Source organism: Mobula birostris, chromosome 10, assembly GCF_030028105.1.
Source record: "Mobula birostris isolate sMobBir1 chromosome 10, sMobBir1.hap1, whole genome shotgun sequence".
In the NCBI taxonomy this organism is placed as follows: domain Eukaryota; kingdom Metazoa; phylum Chordata; class Chondrichthyes; order Myliobatiformes; family Myliobatidae; genus Mobula; species Mobula birostris.
Genome location: NC_092379.1, coordinates 52279170 through 52298935, shown reverse-complemented (window position 1 = coordinate 52298935; position 19766 = coordinate 52279170). Strand labels below are relative to the sequence as shown.

The 19766-nt window shown below is 47.0% G+C and overlaps 1 protein-coding gene across 1 annotated transcript in view; it reads left to right on the top strand.

The window, feature by feature from the left end:
• Nucleotides 1-1120: 1120 nt before the first annotated feature.
• Nucleotides 1121-19766, top strand: part of LOC140204038 (uncharacterized) — an 81750-nt gene continuing 63104 nt past the window's right edge. The window contains exon 1 of the mRNA XM_072270288.1: nucleotides 1121-2757. Within this exon, the coding sequence (XP_072126389.1) occupies nucleotides 1882-2757 (876 nt within the window). The 5' untranslated portion in view covers nucleotides 1121-1881. The remainder of the gene's footprint in view (nucleotides 2758-19766) is intronic.

The window sequence follows — 19766 nt, the reverse complement described above, 5'->3', positions numbered from 1 at the left end:
GTCTTTTTAAATCCAGCCTAACTAGATGTTTATAAAGCTACTACACACCTTCCTGACTTTTGAACTCAATACCTCAACTAATAAACTAATAATAAAGTTCTATTTTAACTTCAGCAGTCCACAGGACTTGTTTCCAATTGTAACACATCACAATTGGAGTGGTCAAAGTAATTATCACCCGGGGTGAGTGGCCAGGGTAATTATCACCCGGGGGTGGTGGAGTACTCAGAGTAATTATCACCTGGGGGGAGTGGTCAATTATCACCTGAGGTGGAGTGGTCAGAGTAATTATCACCCGGGGTGGTGGAGTACTCAGAGTAATTATCACCTGGGGGAGTGGTCAGAGTAATTATCATCTGGGTGGAGTGGTCAGAGTATCGCCCGGGGGGAGTGGTCAGAGTAATTATCACCCGGGGGTGGAGTGGTCAGAGTAATTATCACTGGGGGTTGAGGAAGTGGTCAGAGTAATTATCAACTGGGGGGTGGAGTACTCAGAGTAATTATCACCCTGGGGGAGTGGTCAGAGTAATTATCACCTGGGGGGTGGAGTGGTCAGAGTACTTATCACCCGGGGGAGTGGTCAGAGTAATTATTACCTGGGGGGAGTCGTAAGAGTAATTATCACCTGGGGGGGTGGAGTATTCAGAGTAATTATCACCTGGGTGGAGTGGTCAGAGTAATTATCACCTGGGGGTGGAGTGGTCAGAGTAATTATTACCTGGGGGATGGAGTGGTCAGAGTAATTATCCCCTGGGGGAGTGGTCAGAGTAATTATTACCTGGAGGTGGAGTGGTCAGAGTAATTATCACCTGGGGGATGGTGTGGTCAGAGTAATTATCACCTGGGGGTGGAGTGGTCAGAGTAATTATTACCTGGGGGATGGAGTGGTCCGAGTAATTATCACCTGGGGGAGTGGTCAGCGTAATTATTACCTGGGGAATGGAGTGGTCAGAGTAATTACAACATCTCCAGGAGCAGTAAGGTGTTGTGTTGGTCCTCACTGTTGCAGTCTGATGTCAGAGTGCGCACAGAGAGTGAAAATATCTCATTTCAATTCCTGTCCTTCACCCGTTGATATCTTTTGTAAATATTTTCACAGAGTGGAAAAGGCAAGGAATTTGTGTACGGCAATCTCAAACACAACATCACATCTGTTCGGCTGTGTTTGTCAGTTCACCAGCACTTGAATACCATCAGTGTTTGCATGTGGAGAAGACAGGACAACACAGCAGTCACAGTGAGGAGAGCAGTCAGTGTAAGGATGGGATTTGAGTGAACATATCTGAAGATAATCTTTGAAAATTGTCTTCAAGATATTGAAGGAGTGACCAGATATTTCCTTTGTAGCACCGATAGATCATTTGTCAATCCTTGGAGATGAAAATGTATCTCATCCCAGCTGGACCTGTGTTTTGTGTCTGAAAGGAAACACTCTGTTTTAACTCAGTGAAATTCACTGGAACCGGGGTGCTGAGAACACACCAGCATTTGTTCACCAGAGGTCAGTTCTTCATCTGCAATGATTTTACAAGGGGTTCACTATGACTAACATCTGACTTGGTGAAGTGTCAGACAATTGATAGCAGTGAGATATCATTCACCTGCTCTCAGTGTGGGACAGAATTCCCTCACTCAGCCCAAGCAGGAGACACATCAGTGAGTTCACACTGGGGAGAGGCCGTTCAGTTGCTCTGTGTGGGAGGGGATAGACTCAGCCTTCCAGCCTGAGCAAGTTAACAGCACAGTGAGACAGCTCACCTGTTCTGACTGCAGGAAGTGGTTGATTTTGTCATCCAAATCGAAGACGCATCATAGAATTCACACAGCCAGAGGTTGTCCACCTGCTCTGTGTGTGGGTACGGATTCACTGATCAATGCCTCATGATGAGACAGCAGCCAGTTCACTTTGTGGAGAGGCCGTTCACCTGCTTGGTCTGCGGGAAAGCATTCGCTCAGTCATCCCAGCTGCAGGCCCACCAGCGGGTTCACAGTGGCGAGAGGCCGTTTATCTGCTCTTTCTGTGGGAAGGGATTCACAAACTCATCAGATCTGCTGATACACCAGCGAATTCACACCGGAGAGAGGCCGTACGCCTGCTCTGAATGTGGGAAGACGTTCACTCAGTCGTCTCACCTGCAGGTACACAAGCGAATTCACAGTGGGGAGAGACCGTTCATCTGCTCCACCTGTGGGAAGGGCTTCACAAACTCATTCCACGTGATGAGACACCAGCGAGTTCACTCCGGGGAGAGATCGGTTCTCTGCTCTGTTTGTGGGAAGGGATTCGCACGCTCACGTGATCTGCTGACACACCAGCAACTTCACACTGGTGAGAGGCTGTTTATCTGCTCTGAATGTGGGAAGGGATTCACTCACTCATCCCATGTGATTATACACCAACGAGTTCACACTGGGGAGAGGCCGTTCACCTGCTCAGACTGTGGGAAGGCGTTCAGTCACTCATCTCACCTGCAGACACACCAGCGAGTTCACACTGGGGAGAGGCCGTTTATCTGCTCTGAATGTGGGAAGGGATTCACTCACTCATCGCACGTGATGAGACACCAGCGAATTCACACCGGGGAGAGACCATTCACCTGCTCTGAGTGCGGGAAAGGATTCACGCATTCATCCCATGTGAGGAGACACCAGCGAGTTCACACCGGGGAGAGACCGTTCACCTGCTCGGTCTGTGGGAAGGGATTCACTCAGTCATCCCACCTACAGACACACCAGCGAGTTCACACTGGGAAAAGTGTTTGAATTGGCTGCATGCTGGATATTTAACCATCACAGTTTCTGAACCCAGAGGCAAGTTCAAAAGCAACACACACACAATGCTGGAGGGATTCAGCAGGCATCTACAGAAAAGAGTAAATCGTCAACGTTTCGGGCCGAGACCCTTCATCAGGACTGTTCAAAAGTGACTGTTGGGGTCAGACTCGGCAATGATAGCTGCTGCTCGTCACAGCCAGACTGTACCCTGGTCACTGGGCCTGGGAGGAGTCTTTTCCTCTGACATTCACCTTTAGTGGGACTGGAGTTAAACATACCAGACCCGTGACAAATAAACCAGTTGTATTTTAAACTCTCTGAGGTACTTTGTGAATTTTCAATAAATCACACCCATCCCTGCTCTTCACCACTCACTCTCCCTGTGGTGGTGGGTTCCAAATGGTCACCACCCTGTGGGTGAAGAAGCTTCCCTTGAATTTCCTGGATGTCCTTCTGCAGACCGAAGAAGATGAGCTCCCTGCATGCAGTTATCTCTGACATGTTCTTTACCCTCAAATCTCTGGGTTGTTACAATACACCACCGTTGTCTAAAGCCGGAAATCAGAGTGGAGATGTTTAGAAACCAGAGACGGGTCAGCACAGGGCAGGGTTTGGGTCCCTGGACAACAACGTATCAATTGTCAACATCTCATCCCAGTTGGACACATCCTCCTGCTTTGTCTCTTTCTCTCTTAATCTTTTTATTAATTTTCAACTTCATAAACATAGTAACAGTACTAATACAAAGAGACTGGGATTACATGATTGGTAATTGACATATGCAAGTAAAAACTACAGATAATACAAGTATAATAGACCTCCCAAGCCCTTGATATAGTTAACCATGATAAAAAGAAAAATGAAAAAAAAAATCACGAGAAAAGAAATCCCAAAGTAAAAAAAAACTAAGAAAAAAAACTAAACTAAACTGAACCAAAAACTGATCTAAGCAAAACAAAACAAGTCTGGGCTAATGTATTACATCCAATACAATCATTCATGTCGTTAACTCCGCTCCTCTATCCATATATTCTGGGTTAATAAAAAGGATTCGGAAAGGTCAAGCTACAGCGTCTCTGAAATGGAGTTTCCTGTCCGGAGGGAGCTCCAGCATATCTTCACGGGAGACCAGGCACTCTACTGCTTCTGGTATGGGAGGGATTTACTACACTGTCTGATTTGATGAGACACCAGAGCCCATCGCAGGGAGAAGTCGTTCGCCTGCTGTGTACGTGGGAAGCATTTTGCTCAGTTATGCCACCTTGTGAGGCGTTAGACAGTTCACACTGAGAGGCCGCACTCCTGTCCTGTGTGAGGAAAGAGGTTTACCTGGTCATCCTACGTGCTGAAACACTGGCAAGTTCTCACAGAGGAGGAAGTTTAAATAAGTCTGTTGAATTTTTAACCATTACCAGTTTGGAAGTTCCAGAGTGAGTGTTGTCAGATTCTGCAGTTATTGCTGCTGTTCATCACACCTGGGGACTGAACCGTGGTCACCGGATACAGGACGGGTTTGCTCTGATGACATTAGCCTTTAATTGGACCGGGGTTTAATATTGTGGATCTGTGAAAAATAAATCAGCTATGTATTCGATTTTGTGTTTCAGGTCCTTACTGACTGCAGCACACTCAACGTACAGAAAAGAGGCCATTCTCCCCCTCTGGTCCCTGCGAGTGTTCCTGGTCTGCCACCCTGTCGTGATGCTCTTTTCTCTCTCTCTGTTCACTCAGCTCCCCCTTCAATCCATCCCTGCCGCTCCCCTCAGTCTGTCCCTGTAGTGACGGGTTCCGAACGGTCACCGCTCTGGGTGAAGTGACCTCACCGATCACCTGGTCTCTGACAACTTGCACTCGTTCTTCCTTCAAACTTTATTTACTTGTGCACCAGGACAACAGTCCAGTCCCCGTCACAGAACTGTTCCGAAACTTCAGCTCAGAGTTGTCACTTTTATATGGATCTTGACCAATTGAAATCCGGTGCAGCTTCTAATCCCTTAATTGCATACATAGGATCCCAATCACGATACATTCTTACAGGTATTAATAACACACACTAGGACATGATATTTATTCCTTTATTTGCATTTAATCTCATCAAAATGGGCAATTAAACCTTAGTTTTACTGTTGGTCCAACGTATGTTCTTCACACTCCTTCAGTGTCTGTCTGCTTGTGTCCCTGGTGTCCGTGCTGTAGAAAACAGCTACTGTATTCTGCCAAGCACCTTGCTCTGTACAACTGCAGACTGTCTTACTGCAGCTGACCCGGGTGTGTCCCTCGATTTCCCCACATGATATCCACCGTCCCTTTGTCATCACGGCCGGAGGTGGCGGGGGGAGTGTGTGGGGAATTTAATTCTTTTATTTCCATCTCTCTTCAACATTATGGTCCATTTTGTCACAGAATCTGGTTTGTTATTGCTGACGTAAAGATGTGTTGTGAAATTCATTGTCCTGTAGCAGTACAGCGCAAAAACTAAAAATTACCGTGTCACAAAAATAAATAACGCGTGGAAACGAGGAACAGCGAGATAGGATCATGGGCCGATCATAAATCTGAGGACAGAGGGGAAGAGTGTTTCTAAACACTGGTCATGGGTCTTCAGGCTCCTGCACTTCCTCCCTGGGGCGGTAACGAGAACAGGACGTGTCCTGGGTGGTGACGATCCGATGGATGCTGTCTGCTGAGGTACTGCTTCCTGTTCGGGTTACTCAGTACAGGATTGTCGTCTTCAGCCCCGAGATGGGAACCATGAGGGGTCAGTACAGGGTTGGGGAGGGGATGGTGGGTTTGTACAGAGAGTCTGTAGTGAGGAGGAGGGAATGAAACCAGGGAAACGTGACGATGAATGAAACAGCATCAAAATCTGAACGATACTCAGTGAAACCTGGCCCATCCAAGGTCCTGGGTGATCTTGCACCTCATCAGTTGTTCCCACCCCCCACTCTCCACCCCGTATCCAGATTACCTCTTCCCATTCCCCTATCCATCTGTGTAGCACCCTTGCCCCACCTCCGGGTCCTTCATCCCGTTTCTGGATCATCTCTCCCCTCCACCTCCATCTGTGGATCACACCTTTCTCCCCTCCCCACCCATCTGTTCCCGCTCAAACCCTCCCCATGCCCAACCCCCACCTCATCCCTGTTTCACTCCCTTCATCCCTCCCTGCTTCCATGCTGCCGCTCCCTGTTTCACTATAGCCCCCTTAACCACACCCCCTATCTCTGGGTTGCCTCTCACCCCCCCCATCTCATTTTGGTCTCTGCTCACACCCCCACCCCGTCTCTGGGACACCCCCTCTCTACTTCACTAGGCAGCACCTTCCGCCCTCAACTTGTCTATGGGCTGCCCCTCCTCCCCAGTCCTACCTTTCTCTGGGTCACACCCTCACCTTTGCCCCATCTCCTCGACCCATCCCATCTATAGATCGCCCTATCCCTCCTCTGTGGGTCACCCACTTCTGCCTCCTTTGTCTCTGGGTCACCCCACTTCCCCTCCCTCAGGCCTGCGTGTCTATGTTGCCCCCTTATCCCCTCCTCTCTGGTTTGCCTCCTTATTGCCCCATACTCCAGGTTGCCCTCATCCCTGTGTTGCCCCTTGCCCCTCCTCCCGTCACCCCTGGTTCCCGCCATCTTGTCTCACTCTCTGCTCTCCTCACCCCCACCGTCTCTGGTTCCTCCCATCTGTTCCCATTTTCCAAGTCTTTCCATTCCATTCCTCTCTCAAATCTCGGAGCCTCATATGTCTGGGACGTCCCCTTTCTACCTCCTCTCCCTGTCTCTGGGTCAGAACCCCCCCCCCCCATCGCATTCCCTTCCCCAGTCTCTGGGTCACAGCCCCTCACTGCATTCTCCCACCTCACCACATTCCCTCCCCCTCGATCTCTGGGTCAGACACCCCACAAGTGCCTGGGTCAGAACCCACTCCATGTTTATGCCCCCCACCCCCAGCCTGGTTCAGAACCCACCTCTGCGTTTATCGCCCACCGCCACCCCCGTCTCTGGGTCAGACTTTGGCACTCTCCCTTCCACCCTGCCCCCATCTCTGGGACCCCTTCCCTGGGTTTCACTCTTCCACCCCCCCCCTCACTCCACCAACCCCTCAGCCTCCTTCTGTTCCTCCACATCTCTGTTTCTCCCTCTTCCCCACACCCCCCAACTCTGACAGGACAGTATGGAGGGAGTCTCACCCTGTGTCTGACCCTGTCCCTGGGAGTGTGTGACGGGACGGTGTCGAGGGAGCCTCACCCTGTGTCTGACCCTGTCCCTGGGAGTGTGCGATGGACGGTGTGGAGGGAGTCTCACCCTGTGTCTGACCCTGTCCCTGGGAGTGTGTGACGGGATGGTGTGGAGGGAGCCTCACCCTGTGTCTGACCCTGTCCCTGGGAGTGTGTGACTGGACGGTGCGGAGGGAGACTAACCCTGTGTCTGACCCTGTCCTGGGAGTGTGTGACAGGACAGTATGGAGGGAGCCTCACCCTGTGTCTGACCCTGTCCCTGGGAGTGTGTGACGGGACGGTGTCGAGGGAGCCTCACCCTGTGTCTGACCCTGTCCTGGGAGTGTGTGACAGGACAGTATGGAGGGAGCCTCACCCTGTGTCTGACCCTGTCCCTGGGAGTGTGTGACTGGACGGTGTGGAGGGAGTCTCACCCTGTGTCTGACCCTGTCCCTGGGAGTGTGTGACGGAACGATGTGGAGGGAGTCTCATCCTGTGTCTGACCCTGTCCCTGGGGGTGTGTGACAGGACAGTGGGGAGTATGTGACGGGACGGTGTGGGAGTGTGGGACAGGATGGTGGGGAGTATGTGACAGGACGGTGGGGAGTATGTGATGGGACGGTGTGGAGGGAGTCTCACCCTGTGTCTGACCCTGTCCCTGGGAGTGTGTGACGGGACGGTGTGGAGTGAGCCTCACCCTGTGTCTGACCCTGTCCCTGGGGGTGTGTGACAGGACGGTGGGGAGTGTGTGACAGGACGGTGTGGAGTGTGGGACAGGACGGTGGGAGTGTGTGACGGGATGGTGTGGGGTGTGTGATGGGACGGTGGGGGTGTGTGACGGAACAGTGGGGAGTGTGTGACGGGACGGTGTGGGGTGTGTGACGGGACGGTGGGGTTGTGTGACGGGACGGTGTGGAGTGTGGGACGGGACGGTGGGAGTGTGTGACGGGACGGTGGGGGTGTGTGACGGAACAGTGGGGAGTGTGTGACGGGACGGTGTGGGGTGTGTGACGGGACGGTGTGGAGTGTGTGACGGGACGGTGGGAGTGTGTGACGGGACGGTGTGGAGTGTGGGACAGGACGGTGTGGAGTGTGTGACGGGATGGTGGGGAGTTTGTGACGGGACGGTGGGGGTGTGTGACGGGACGGTGGGGAGGGTATGACGGGACGTTGGGGATGTGTGACGGGACGGTGTGGAGGAGTGGATCAGGATTAAATGTTTCCCATCTGTTTGCAGGTGAAACCGCTCCTGAAACCTCCAGTTCCGGAAGGCCCACCGGAGGTTTCTCCCAAAGCTGAAGGTGTGTGGCTGGGTGTGTGATGCTGCCCCTGTTTTTTGCAAAGGTTTGTCCAGTGCTGTGGTTTCCGATGGAGCATCAGCTCCTCCTTCCCTCTCTCCCTCCCTGGGAATGAGTGGCTGAGTCAGTTCCTTCATCACCAGAACACACTGGGACGCTGAGACCCAGAGAGCGGTCAGGAGCGGGGAGCGGGCTGGATTGCGGGAAGGTGAGGGTGGGTACAGCTCCTTTGGGAAGGACTGGGGCAGCCCTTTACATCATGAAACACTGTGTCGTGGCTGGCAGGGTGTGGATGGGTGCTGGGGAGTCACTCTGTGTTTCAGCTGTGCTGGCTACACTGGTTATGTGATTATACATGTGTGCACTGTCATGTGCACGTGTCCAGTACACATGTGTACAGATATGTATACTCCAGATCTGATATCGTGCAGACACAAACACACGTGACTGGTGCACAAACTCCACACACACACACACACACACACACACATTAATGTACACATATTCCCATCACAAACAAGAGAAAATCTGCAGTTGTTGGAAATCCAAGCAACACACACAAAATACTGGAAGAACTCAGCAGGTCAAGCAGCCTCTATGGAAAAGAGTACAGTAGTACAGTCAACGTTTCAGACCGAAACCCTTTGGCAGGACTGGAGACGAAAAGCTGAGGAGTAGATTTAAAAGGTGGGGAGGGAAGGGACAAGCACAAGGTGATAGGTGAAACTTGAAGGAAGGGGTGAATTAAACAGCTGGGAAGTTTATTGGTGAAAGAGACAGAGGCCATAGAAGAAGGAGAAGGTGGGAGGAGTGATGAGCAGGCAAGGAGATAGGGTGAAAGAGGGAAAAGTGGGTGGGAATTGGTGAAGCGGGGGTGTGGGTCATTATCCGAAGTTTGAGAAATCAATGTTCATGCCATCAGGTTGGAGGCTACCCAAACGGAATATAAGGTGTTGTTCCTCCAATCTAAGTGTGTCCTCATCCCAACAGTGGAAGAGGCCATGGATAGGCATATCGGAATGGGAATAGAAGTGGAATTAAAATGGGTAGCGACTGGGAGATTCCGCTTTTTCTGGTGGACGGAGCATAGGTGCTCAGCGAAGTGGTCTCCCAGTCTCGGTCGGGTTTCACTGATATTCCCAACAGGCACACAGTGAGACACTCAACAACATATACATTAAACATGCACACACAACGTCCCACACATGGCACGCACACCCAAACATATCACACAATTGTATACACACACAAACCCCACATATGGACACTCATACACACACAAACATACACCGTTTGAGAATGTTGCTGCAGCCGCACACGGAATCGCTCACGTTTCTGTTCTCTGAGCTGGTTCCCGTCTCATCGTGTTGCCGGAACTGCTCACATTTCGTGAGGTTGAACCCATCTTGACATCTGAAGTGGAGGTTTGTATCACAACTGCCCACTCTCGTTCAAAAGGGATTTGAGGGATTGTGTTGGGATAATGAGGTGTTTCAGAGGGCTGGGATTTAGTGAGGATTCTCTACCTGTAAACACAAGAGATCCTGCAGATGCTGACGATCTCGAGCAACACATAAAATGCTGGAGGAGCTCAGCAGGTCAGACAGAATCTATGGAAATGAATAAACTGTCGATGTTCCGGATTGCAACACTGAACGGTCTTGGCCAACATTCCCTCTAATACTTTTACAGCTGCATGGACCCACCATTGCTCTGAGCAGGACATTTTTACACAGTCTAAATCTGCCCGGCACTTTAGATGTGTTTTTTTGTAATATGCATACGATGAATATTTAGAATGGAAATGGAAAAATCACTAACCTTATTTAGTATAATGAAATACAGTACAACAACGAAAATCTTTCACATTTGGTAGACTTTTCCTTGTCTGTGTTTTCCATTTGTGTGGCAACAAAGGCTATGTGCGTGGGGTTATTTCAGTTAGTGCGCGGCCTTGCCTCTGCTCAGTTTACAGTGAACAGTGGTCTCGGCCCGAAACCTTGTCTGTTATTACACTCGATAGATGCTGCCTGATGTGCTGAGTTCTCACCGCATATTTTTGTGTGTTGCTTTGATAATCAAGCTGAGATTAAGAAGGAATTCTGAAAGTTACATTCCTGTTAAATGGAGATCTAGGGAACTGTGATTAAATCATTATTCGGAGTACTCTGATGGTACTGAGTGGGAATTTGGGAGGTTTCTTGATAGAGAATGGGAATTTGAGGAATTGTGTTAGAATAATTTTGGGATTTTAAACATTTGAACTAAACTCTCCTCTTCCTCCACCGCCTCCCCCACCAACCACACAGCCCTCCTACCCTCACAAAAAGGGCACTAGAGATATGCCTCCATCTACAGTGGAAAGAATCTCTCTCCATCTTCCACATCATCACCATGACCTGTTGCTCTGACCACGCCACCCCTAATCTGGGACAACTCATTCAGAAGAAGGCCCCCCACCCCCCAGTCACACACACATCCACCCTGTTGAGCTTCAGGGGGTTTCTCAATGAGATCTTCGCCCAGCTTTCTGAACTCCAGGGGCTAAAGGACTAAAGGCCTGGTCTACTTAATCTCTTCTCATGGGACAATTCAACCTCCCCCACCCATTTCCCAGGAACCAACCTGGTGAACCTTTGCTGCATTCCCACTGTCACACATCTCCCCGCCCTATATACAATTTTCCAGGGGCAGTCACTCCAGGACCCCCTGTAGTTGCAGGAAGACGTCTTCTACAATGTTCAACTTTCAAAGTAACTGTATTATCAAAGTACATATATGTGGCCATAGGCAACCTTAAGATTTATTTTCTTGTGGGCAATCACAGTGTCAAGACTTGGGGGTCAATCCCACATTTGGCCACTAGAGGCCCTCAGTGGGCTTCTGGTTTCTAACCATTCACATCTTGCTACGTTACCTGTGTGGTATTGACCACACCCGTGCCTAGTGATTCTGAGTATTTAGACTGTGTGAATTGTGTTGTTCTTTGCTCAGACTTTGAGCCAACGTTTAATAGTGTGTTTCTCTTGTAATCCAGTGTGTATTCCTTTTGAGTGGTTTTTAGCCCTTGCCTCGCTATAGTTGTATTTTGGACGTTTTATTTTAAGACTTTGGATTCAGTCTATTGTGTTTTCTGGAATTACATATCTGTTTCCTAATTTTGTTATTTTGAACCACTGCCTGGCTTTCTGATTTGGGTCTGTACTGGAAAGGCAAATACCCAGTAAAGTCCCTGTCTGAATATTCATTCCAGCCTCCCGTGTGATCTCTGCACCTGGGTTCATTTCTCACTCAGCCCCTTCGGTACAGTGGTAGAGTTCTGGACTGGCACGCCAGAGACCCGGGTTCAAGCCCAGACAGACCTGACACACAGGAAATATAAGAAACACAATAGAATCAATGAAAGACCCAACAGGGTGGATGAACAACCAATGTAGAAATGCAAAAAGAAAGGAAGAAAAACAAATAATAATAAATAAATTAGCAATAAGTATGCAGAATATGAGATGAAGAGTCTTTGAAATCGAATCCACTGGTCGTGGGAACATTTCAATGATCAGGCGATTGAAGTTATCTCTTTTTGTTCAATAGCTTGATGGTTAAGGGGTCGTAACTGTTCCTGAACCTGGTGGTGTGAGTCCTGAGGCTTCTGTACCTCCTTCCTGATGGCAGCAGCGAGAAAGGAGCATGGCCTGGGTGGTGGGGGTCCCTGATAATGGATGCTGTTTTCCTGGAACAGTGCTCCATGTAGATGTGCTCAATGGTGGGCTTTAACCCTAGTGGACTTTGCCTCATCCATTCATTTTTGTAGACTTTTCCATTCAAGGGCAATGATGTTTCCCATACCGGCCATGATACAACCAGTCAATATACTCCCCACCACACATCTATAAAGTTTGTCAGACCTTGAGATGACATGCAAACTTATAAGTAAGTAGGGACACTGTCAAGCTTTCTTCATAATGTCTGTGCTGGGCCCAGGACAGGCCCACTGAAATGATAACCCCAAGGAATTTGAAGTTGCTGATTCTCGCCACCTCTGATCCCCCGATGAGGACTGGCTCAGACTGACTCACCCAACTTGTTCAAGCTTTCTCTGTAACTTAGGAGATGAAACCCAGGTAACATTCTAGTAAATCTTCTCTGTACTCTCTCAATTTTGTTGACATCTTTCCTATAATTCGGTGACAAGAACTGCACACAATACTCCAAATTTGGCCTCACCAATGCCTTGTACAATTTCAACATTACACCCCAACTCCTATACTCAATGCTCTGATTTATAAAGGCCAGCATACCAAAAGCTTTCTTCACCACCCTACCCACATGAGATTCCACCTTCAGGGAACTATGCACCATTATTCCTAGATCCCTCTGTTCTCCTGAAGGAAGTTCTTACGTTGGCCTTAGAGACTGAAATTACCGGTTTTCAGAGCTGTGGGAGTTTGTGAAGGTGCCTCCATGTTTTAACAGCTAAAGCTAACATAAAATGCATTGAATTCATCTGGGAGTAAAACCTTGTTGTTAAATATCTCATGATGTCTACACAGAACAGAGTGCAAACGCTCAGAGTGACAGTAGAGTTGGAGAACTCTTCCCAGAAACAGAAGGGTTCCTTGTGGCAATACAGGACCAGGTGGTTAACATCAAAAAATTTCAAAAATACATGATAAAAGACCAACACATTTAAGACAATAAATACAGAAAACATCAAGTGAAACCAGAAACAGTCCAACATATTACAGGACCCTATAGCAGTTTAACTCAATCTGATTACTTACACAGGAACAATGAAGTGGCAACATCATTCACCAAAATCTTGCTTTAAAATACAAACTCATAAAAGATACCGTACTTTTCTTTAAATACAGGTCTGATCCGGTTTTAGAGTTAGTCCCAATTCATTATTACCTGCACTGGGATCATAGCCCTCCATATATCTGTAGGTAGGTGCCCAAGACAGCACACAATACTCCAAAATAGGCCTCACCAATATCTTATACACCTTCAACATAACATCCCATCTCCAATACTTTGATTTATGAAGGTCAATGTGCCAAAAGCTTTCTTTACAACCCTATCTACCTGTGTCACCACTTTCAATGAATTATGGACTTGTATTCCCAGATCCCTTTGTTCTACCACACTCCTCAGTGCCCCACCATTCACTGTGCAAGACCTACCCTTGTTGGTCCTACTGAAGTGCAAAACCTCACACTTGTCTGCATTAAATTCCATCTTGCCATTTTTCAGCCCGTTTTCCAGCTGATGCAGATCCTCTGTAAGCCTTGATAGTCTTCCTCACTGTCCACTACATCCCCAGTCTTGGCGTCATCCATAAATTTGCTGATCTAATTAATTACATTATCATCCAGATCATTGATATAGATGACAAACAACAAAAGACCCAGCACCGATCCAGGCAGCATTCCACTAGTCACAGGCCTCCGGTCAGAGAGGCAAACCTCTACTACCACTCTTTGGCTTCTCCCACAAAGCCAATGTCTAATCCAATTTACCATCTCATCCTGACTGCCTAGCAACTAAACCTTCTTGACCAGCCTCCCATGCAGGACCCTGTCAAATGCCTTACTAAAGTCCATGTGGGCAACATTCACCACCTTGCCTTCTTCCACTTTCCTGGTAGCTTAAGGGATTCTACAGATATGTTAAGAGCGAAAGGATTGCAAAGGACAAAAACTCCATATGATTGGTTAGATATGACCCACCATGCACAAAGCCATGCTGACTATCCTTAATCAGTCCATGTCTATCCAAATACTCATAGTCATAGTCATACTTTATTGATCCCCAGGGAAATAGATTTTCATTACAGTTGCCCCAACCAAAAATAGAGTATAAATATATCAATATAAAACCATAAATAATTAAATAGTAATATGTAAATTATGCCAGGAAATAAGTCCAGGACTAGCCTATTGGTTCAGGGTGTCTGACCCTCCAAGGGAGGAGTTGTAAAGTTTGATGGCCACAGACAGGAATGACTTCCTATGACGCTCTGTGTTGCATCTCGGTGGAATGAGTCTCTGGCTGAATGTACTCCTGTGCCCAACCAGTACATTATGTAGTGGATGGGAGACATTGTCCAAGATGGCATGCAACGTGGACAGCATCCTCTTTTCAGATACCACCGTCAGAGAGTCCAGTTCCATCCCCACAACACCACTGGCCTTACGAATGAGTTTGTTGATTCTCTTGGTGCCTGCTACCCTCAGCCTGCTGCCCCAGCGCAGAACCTTCTTGTAGACAGCCTCAGTGTCCTTTGACCAGTCCAGTTTATTGTCAATTCGTATCCCCAGGTATTTGTAATCCTCCACCATGTCCACACTGACCCCATGGATGGAAACAGGGGTCACCGGTGTCTTAGCTCTCCTCAGGTCTACCACCAGCTCCTTAGTCTTTTTCACATTAAGCTGCAGATAATTCTGCTCCCACCATGTGACAAAGTTTCCTACCGTAGCCCTGTACTCAGCCTCATCTCCCTTGCTGATGCATCCAACTATGGCAGAGTCATCAGAAAACTTCTGAAGATGACAAGACTCTGTGCAGTAGTTGAAGTCCGAGGTGTAAATGGTGAAGAGAAAGGGAGACAAGGCAGTCCCCTGTGGAGCCCCAGTGCTGCTGATCACTCTGTCAGACACACAGTGTTGCAAGCACACGTACTGTGGTCTGCCAGTCAGGTAATCAAGAATCCATGACACCAGGAAAGCATCCACCTGCATCGCTGTCAGCTTCTCCCCCAGCAGAGCAGGGTGGATGGTGTTGAACACACTGGAGAAGTCAAAAAGCATGACCCTCACAGTGCTCGCTGGCTTGTCCAGGTGGGCGTAGACACGGTTCAGCAGGTAGACGATGGCATCCTCAACTCCTAGTCGGGGCTGGTAGGCGACCTGGAGGGGATCTAAGTGTGGCCTGACCATAGGCCGGAGCAGCTCCAGAACAAGTCTGTCCAGCGTCTTCATGATGTGGGAGGTCAATGCCACCGGTCTGTAGTCATTGAGGCCGCTGGGGCACAGCGTTCTCAGCACAGGGACGAGGCAGGATGTCTTCCACATCCGGTCTCTTAGAATACCTCCGATAACTTTCCCACAACTGACATCAGACTCACTGCACTATTGTTTTGTTTGCTTTTTGACTTTGTACAGCGAGAGCTCAGGGAAACCAGCATCAAATTCCCTGTTTGTGTCCACATACTTGGCGATAATAAAGGATTCTGATTCTGATTCTATAATTTTCTGGTTTCTTTTTAGAGTCTTTTTTTTAAGCTGTGGAAAACACTGGCTATCACCCAGTCCTCTGGTACCTCTCCCATTGCTAAGGATTTCTAAATATCTCTACCAGGGCCCTGGCAAGTTTTGCACTTGCTTTTCCAAGGGTCTTTGGGAACACCTTGTCAAGCCCTGGGGATTTATCTACCCTGATTTGCCTCTGGGTGGCAAGCACCTCCCCCTCTGTAATCTGTACAGGGTCCATGAAGTTGATGCCACTTTGCCTTATATCAATAGAGTCCACATCCTTCTGAATAAGTACAGGTGTAAAGAATTCCTTTAAGATCTCCCCCATCTGATTTGGCTCCACACATGGATGACCATTCTGATCTTCCACAGGACCCATTTTGTCCCTTGCAATCCTTTTGCTCTTAACATATCTGTAGAATCCCTTAAGATTCTCCTTCACCTTGTCTGCTAGAGCAACTTCATGCCTTCTTTTAGCCTTCCTGATTTCTTTCTTAAGTGTCCTCTTGCATTTCTTGTACTCCATAAGCACCTCATTTGTTCCTACTTGCCTATACTTGCCAAGCACCTCCTTTTCCTTCTTAACCAGGGCCTCGATATCTCTTGAAAGCCAAGATCCATACACTTGTTACCTTTACCTTTTATTCTGAAAGGCACATACAAGCTTTGTACACTCAAAAATTTGTTTTTCAAGGCCTCCCACTTTCCAATTACACCTCTGCCAGAGAACTATCGACACTTGTCAGATCCTTTCTAATACCATCAAAGCTGGCCTTTCTCCAATTTAGGATCTCAACCAGCAGACCAGACCTATCTCTTTGCACATTTACTTTGAAACAAATGGCATTGTGGTCACTGGATGCAGAGTGTTCCCCTACACAAACTTCAGTCACCTGCCCCGTCTCATTTCCTAATTGCCGATTCAGTATCACACGCCATCTTCTTGGAACATGATGCTGGTTCAGCGCAATCTCCACCAGTTTATGTGGTAATGACCCATACATGTTGGCAAGGTCGAGCCATAATACAAGTAGGTCTCCCTTTCCTTCGTGCACTTCCCCGATCAGCTGGGAAACCATGCCCGCATGTTCCTTTGGGAATCCCTCCTTTCTCTACCAAAGCATCAATCTAGTTCATTTTTGAGGAGAAACTCAGTCAGGCAACAGGAAACGATACTGGAAGATATTTTCCCTTCCACATTGAGCAGGGAGATGGATCTAAATTATTCAATGTCCTTGGAATTCTCTTTGGGAGGATCCAGATTCCAACTGCACACCTCCACTGGTCCATGACTTTTCCCCTACACCAGATACTCTGAAGGAATTTCCAAAGTAGATGGAGTAACTATATATAAAATTGTAAAATCATGCCTCACAGTTAATTACCACTCACAGATAACTACAACATACTTACAGAAGAGCAGGAAGGACGCCGTAAGGGTATGAAAGAATGTAAAGAACAACTGATAATAGATTCTGTAAGTCTAAACCTAGCCCGACGGAAAAGCAGAAGTCTTTCATGCTGCTATATCGCCTACCAAAAAGCATTTGATTCTGTCCCACACTCGTGGTTAATAGAAGTTCATAATATATATAAACTACACCCAATACTTGTGAACTCCCTTCAATGTCTGATGAAGCGCTGGTGTGTTATCATCAGCACATCTATTAACAACCAAAGGAGAACAACCACCATTATCGAAATGCATGAAAGCATTTCTCGGGTCAGATTGCTAAGCCCACAATGGTGTCATCTAGGTTTGAACCTGCTCTCTATTTAACTAAATTGGATGAAAATTGGGTATCAAATCAGAAACAATCAAACAAATTATATTTTGGCACACCTTCGATACATGGATGATTTGATATTATATCATCCTTCATCAGTGAAGCTAAAACAATTAGTCCTGACGAAGGGTCTCGGCCTGAAACGTCAACTGTACCTCTTCCTAGAGATGCTGTCTGGCCTGCTGCGTTCACCAGCAACTTTGATGTGTGTTAATTCAAATGTAAAACTGTTTTTGAAAGATATAACATGAACTTTGGACCGGATAAGTGCAGAACATTAAACATAAATAAAGGTGCAGGAGATCTAATAGAATACAAAACAGATCAGCAGGATACAATACAATCGATGGATGAATTTGAAACATATGAGTGTCTGGGATCTCAACAAGGAAAAAAATAGATTATAGTCTGATAAAGGAAAAACTTAAAAGCTTAAGAAAATCTGCCAAACAGAGCCCAACAGTAAAAATATAACAAAGGCAATAAATACCTTCACTATACCCATACTAACATATTCTTTTGGCATAATATCTTGGTCCGAAACTGATCTGGAAAATTTGCAAATGAAAACAAGAACCGATATGACAAATTCCATGTACTTAGATTAACACTACCTAGGACAGAAGGGGGAAGAAAAATACCAGACTTTAAAAATCTACACAGGTCAGATAAGACTTCTAAGGATATACCCTCATCAACATAAACGGAATTCAGCACACCACATGAGCATATACAACTCTGATAAGAAGTACACACACCATTAAACTTAAGTGAGAGCCCAAACCAGAAAAAATGAAGACATTATCACTATTGAAGAAAACGTTAGCCAATGGAAGAGCATGACCCTTTATGGAAGAAACCCCCATGATCTGAGTAGACTAGATGTCGACAAGGAAGCATTCAACACCTGGCTCAGAGTTGGAGACCTCTTCCCAGAAACAGAGGGGTTGCTTGTGGCCATACAGGACCAGGTGGTTAACACAAAAAACATCAAAAACACATAATAAAAGACCAACAAATGCAAGATGACAAATGTAGCAAATGTTGAGAAAAAACAGAAACAATCCAACACGCTACAGGATCCTGTAGCAGTTTAACTCAATCTGATTACTTACACAGGCACAATCAAGTAGCAAACATCATTCATCAAAATCTTGCTTTAAAATACAAACTCATAAATGAAATCACAGCTTACTATAAATACAAGCCTGTTCCAGTTTTAGAGTCAGAACACCACAAATTATATTATGACAGATCAGTTATTACAAATAGGACTATCTATAATAACCGTCCCGTCAGCTTGTTGTTGAGCCCACTAGGGGATCGGCTGTACTGGATTGGGTATTGTGTAATGAACCGGAGGTGATTGGAGAGATTGAGGTGAAGGAACCCTTAGGAGGCAGTGATCATAACATGATTGAGTTCACTGTGAAATTAGAAAAAGAGAAGCCGAAATCTGATGTGTTGGTGTTTCAGTGGAGTAAAGGAAACTACAGTGGCATGAGAGAGGAACTGGCCAAAGTTGACTGGAAAGAGACACTGGCGGGAAAGACGGCAAAGCAGCAGCGGCTGGAGTTTATGCGAGAAATGAGGAATGTGCAAGACAGGTATATTCCAAAAAAGAAGAAATATTCGAGTGGAAAAAGGATGCAACCGTGGTTGACAAGAGAAGTCAAAGCCAAAGTTAAAGCAAAGGAGAGGGCATACAAGGAAGCAAAAATTAGTGGGAAGACAGAGAATTGGGAAGTCTTTAAGACCTTACAAAAGGAAACCAAGAAGGTCATTAAGAGAGAAAAGATTAACTATGAAAGGAAACTAGCAAATAATATCAAAGAGGATACTAAAAGCTTTTTCAAGTATATAAAGAGTAAAAGACAGGAGAGAGTAGATATAGGACCGATAGAAAATGATACTGGAGAAATTGTAATGGGAGATGAGGAAATGGCAGAGGAACTGAACAAGTATTTTGCATCAGTCTTCACTGAGGAAGACAGCAGGATACCGGACACTCAAGGGTGGCAGGGAAGAGAAGTGTGCGCAGTCACAATTACGACAGAGAAAGTACTCAGGAAGCTGAATAGTGTAAAGGTAGATAAATCTCCCGGACCAGACGGAATGCACCCTCGTGTTCAGAAGGAAGTAGCTGTGGAGATTGCGGAGGCATTAGCGATGATCTTTCAAAAGTCAATAGATTCTGGCATGGTTCCGGAAGACTGGAAGATTGCAAATGTCACTCCGCTATTTAAGAAGGGGGCAAGGAAGCAAAAAGGAAATTGTAGACCTGTTAGCTTGACGTCAGTGGTTGGGAAGTTGTTGGAGTCGATTGTCAAGGATGAGGTTACAGAGTACCTGGAGGCATATGACAAGATAGGCAGAACTCAGCATGGATTCCTTAAAGGAAAATCCTGCCTGACAAACCTATTACAATTTTTTG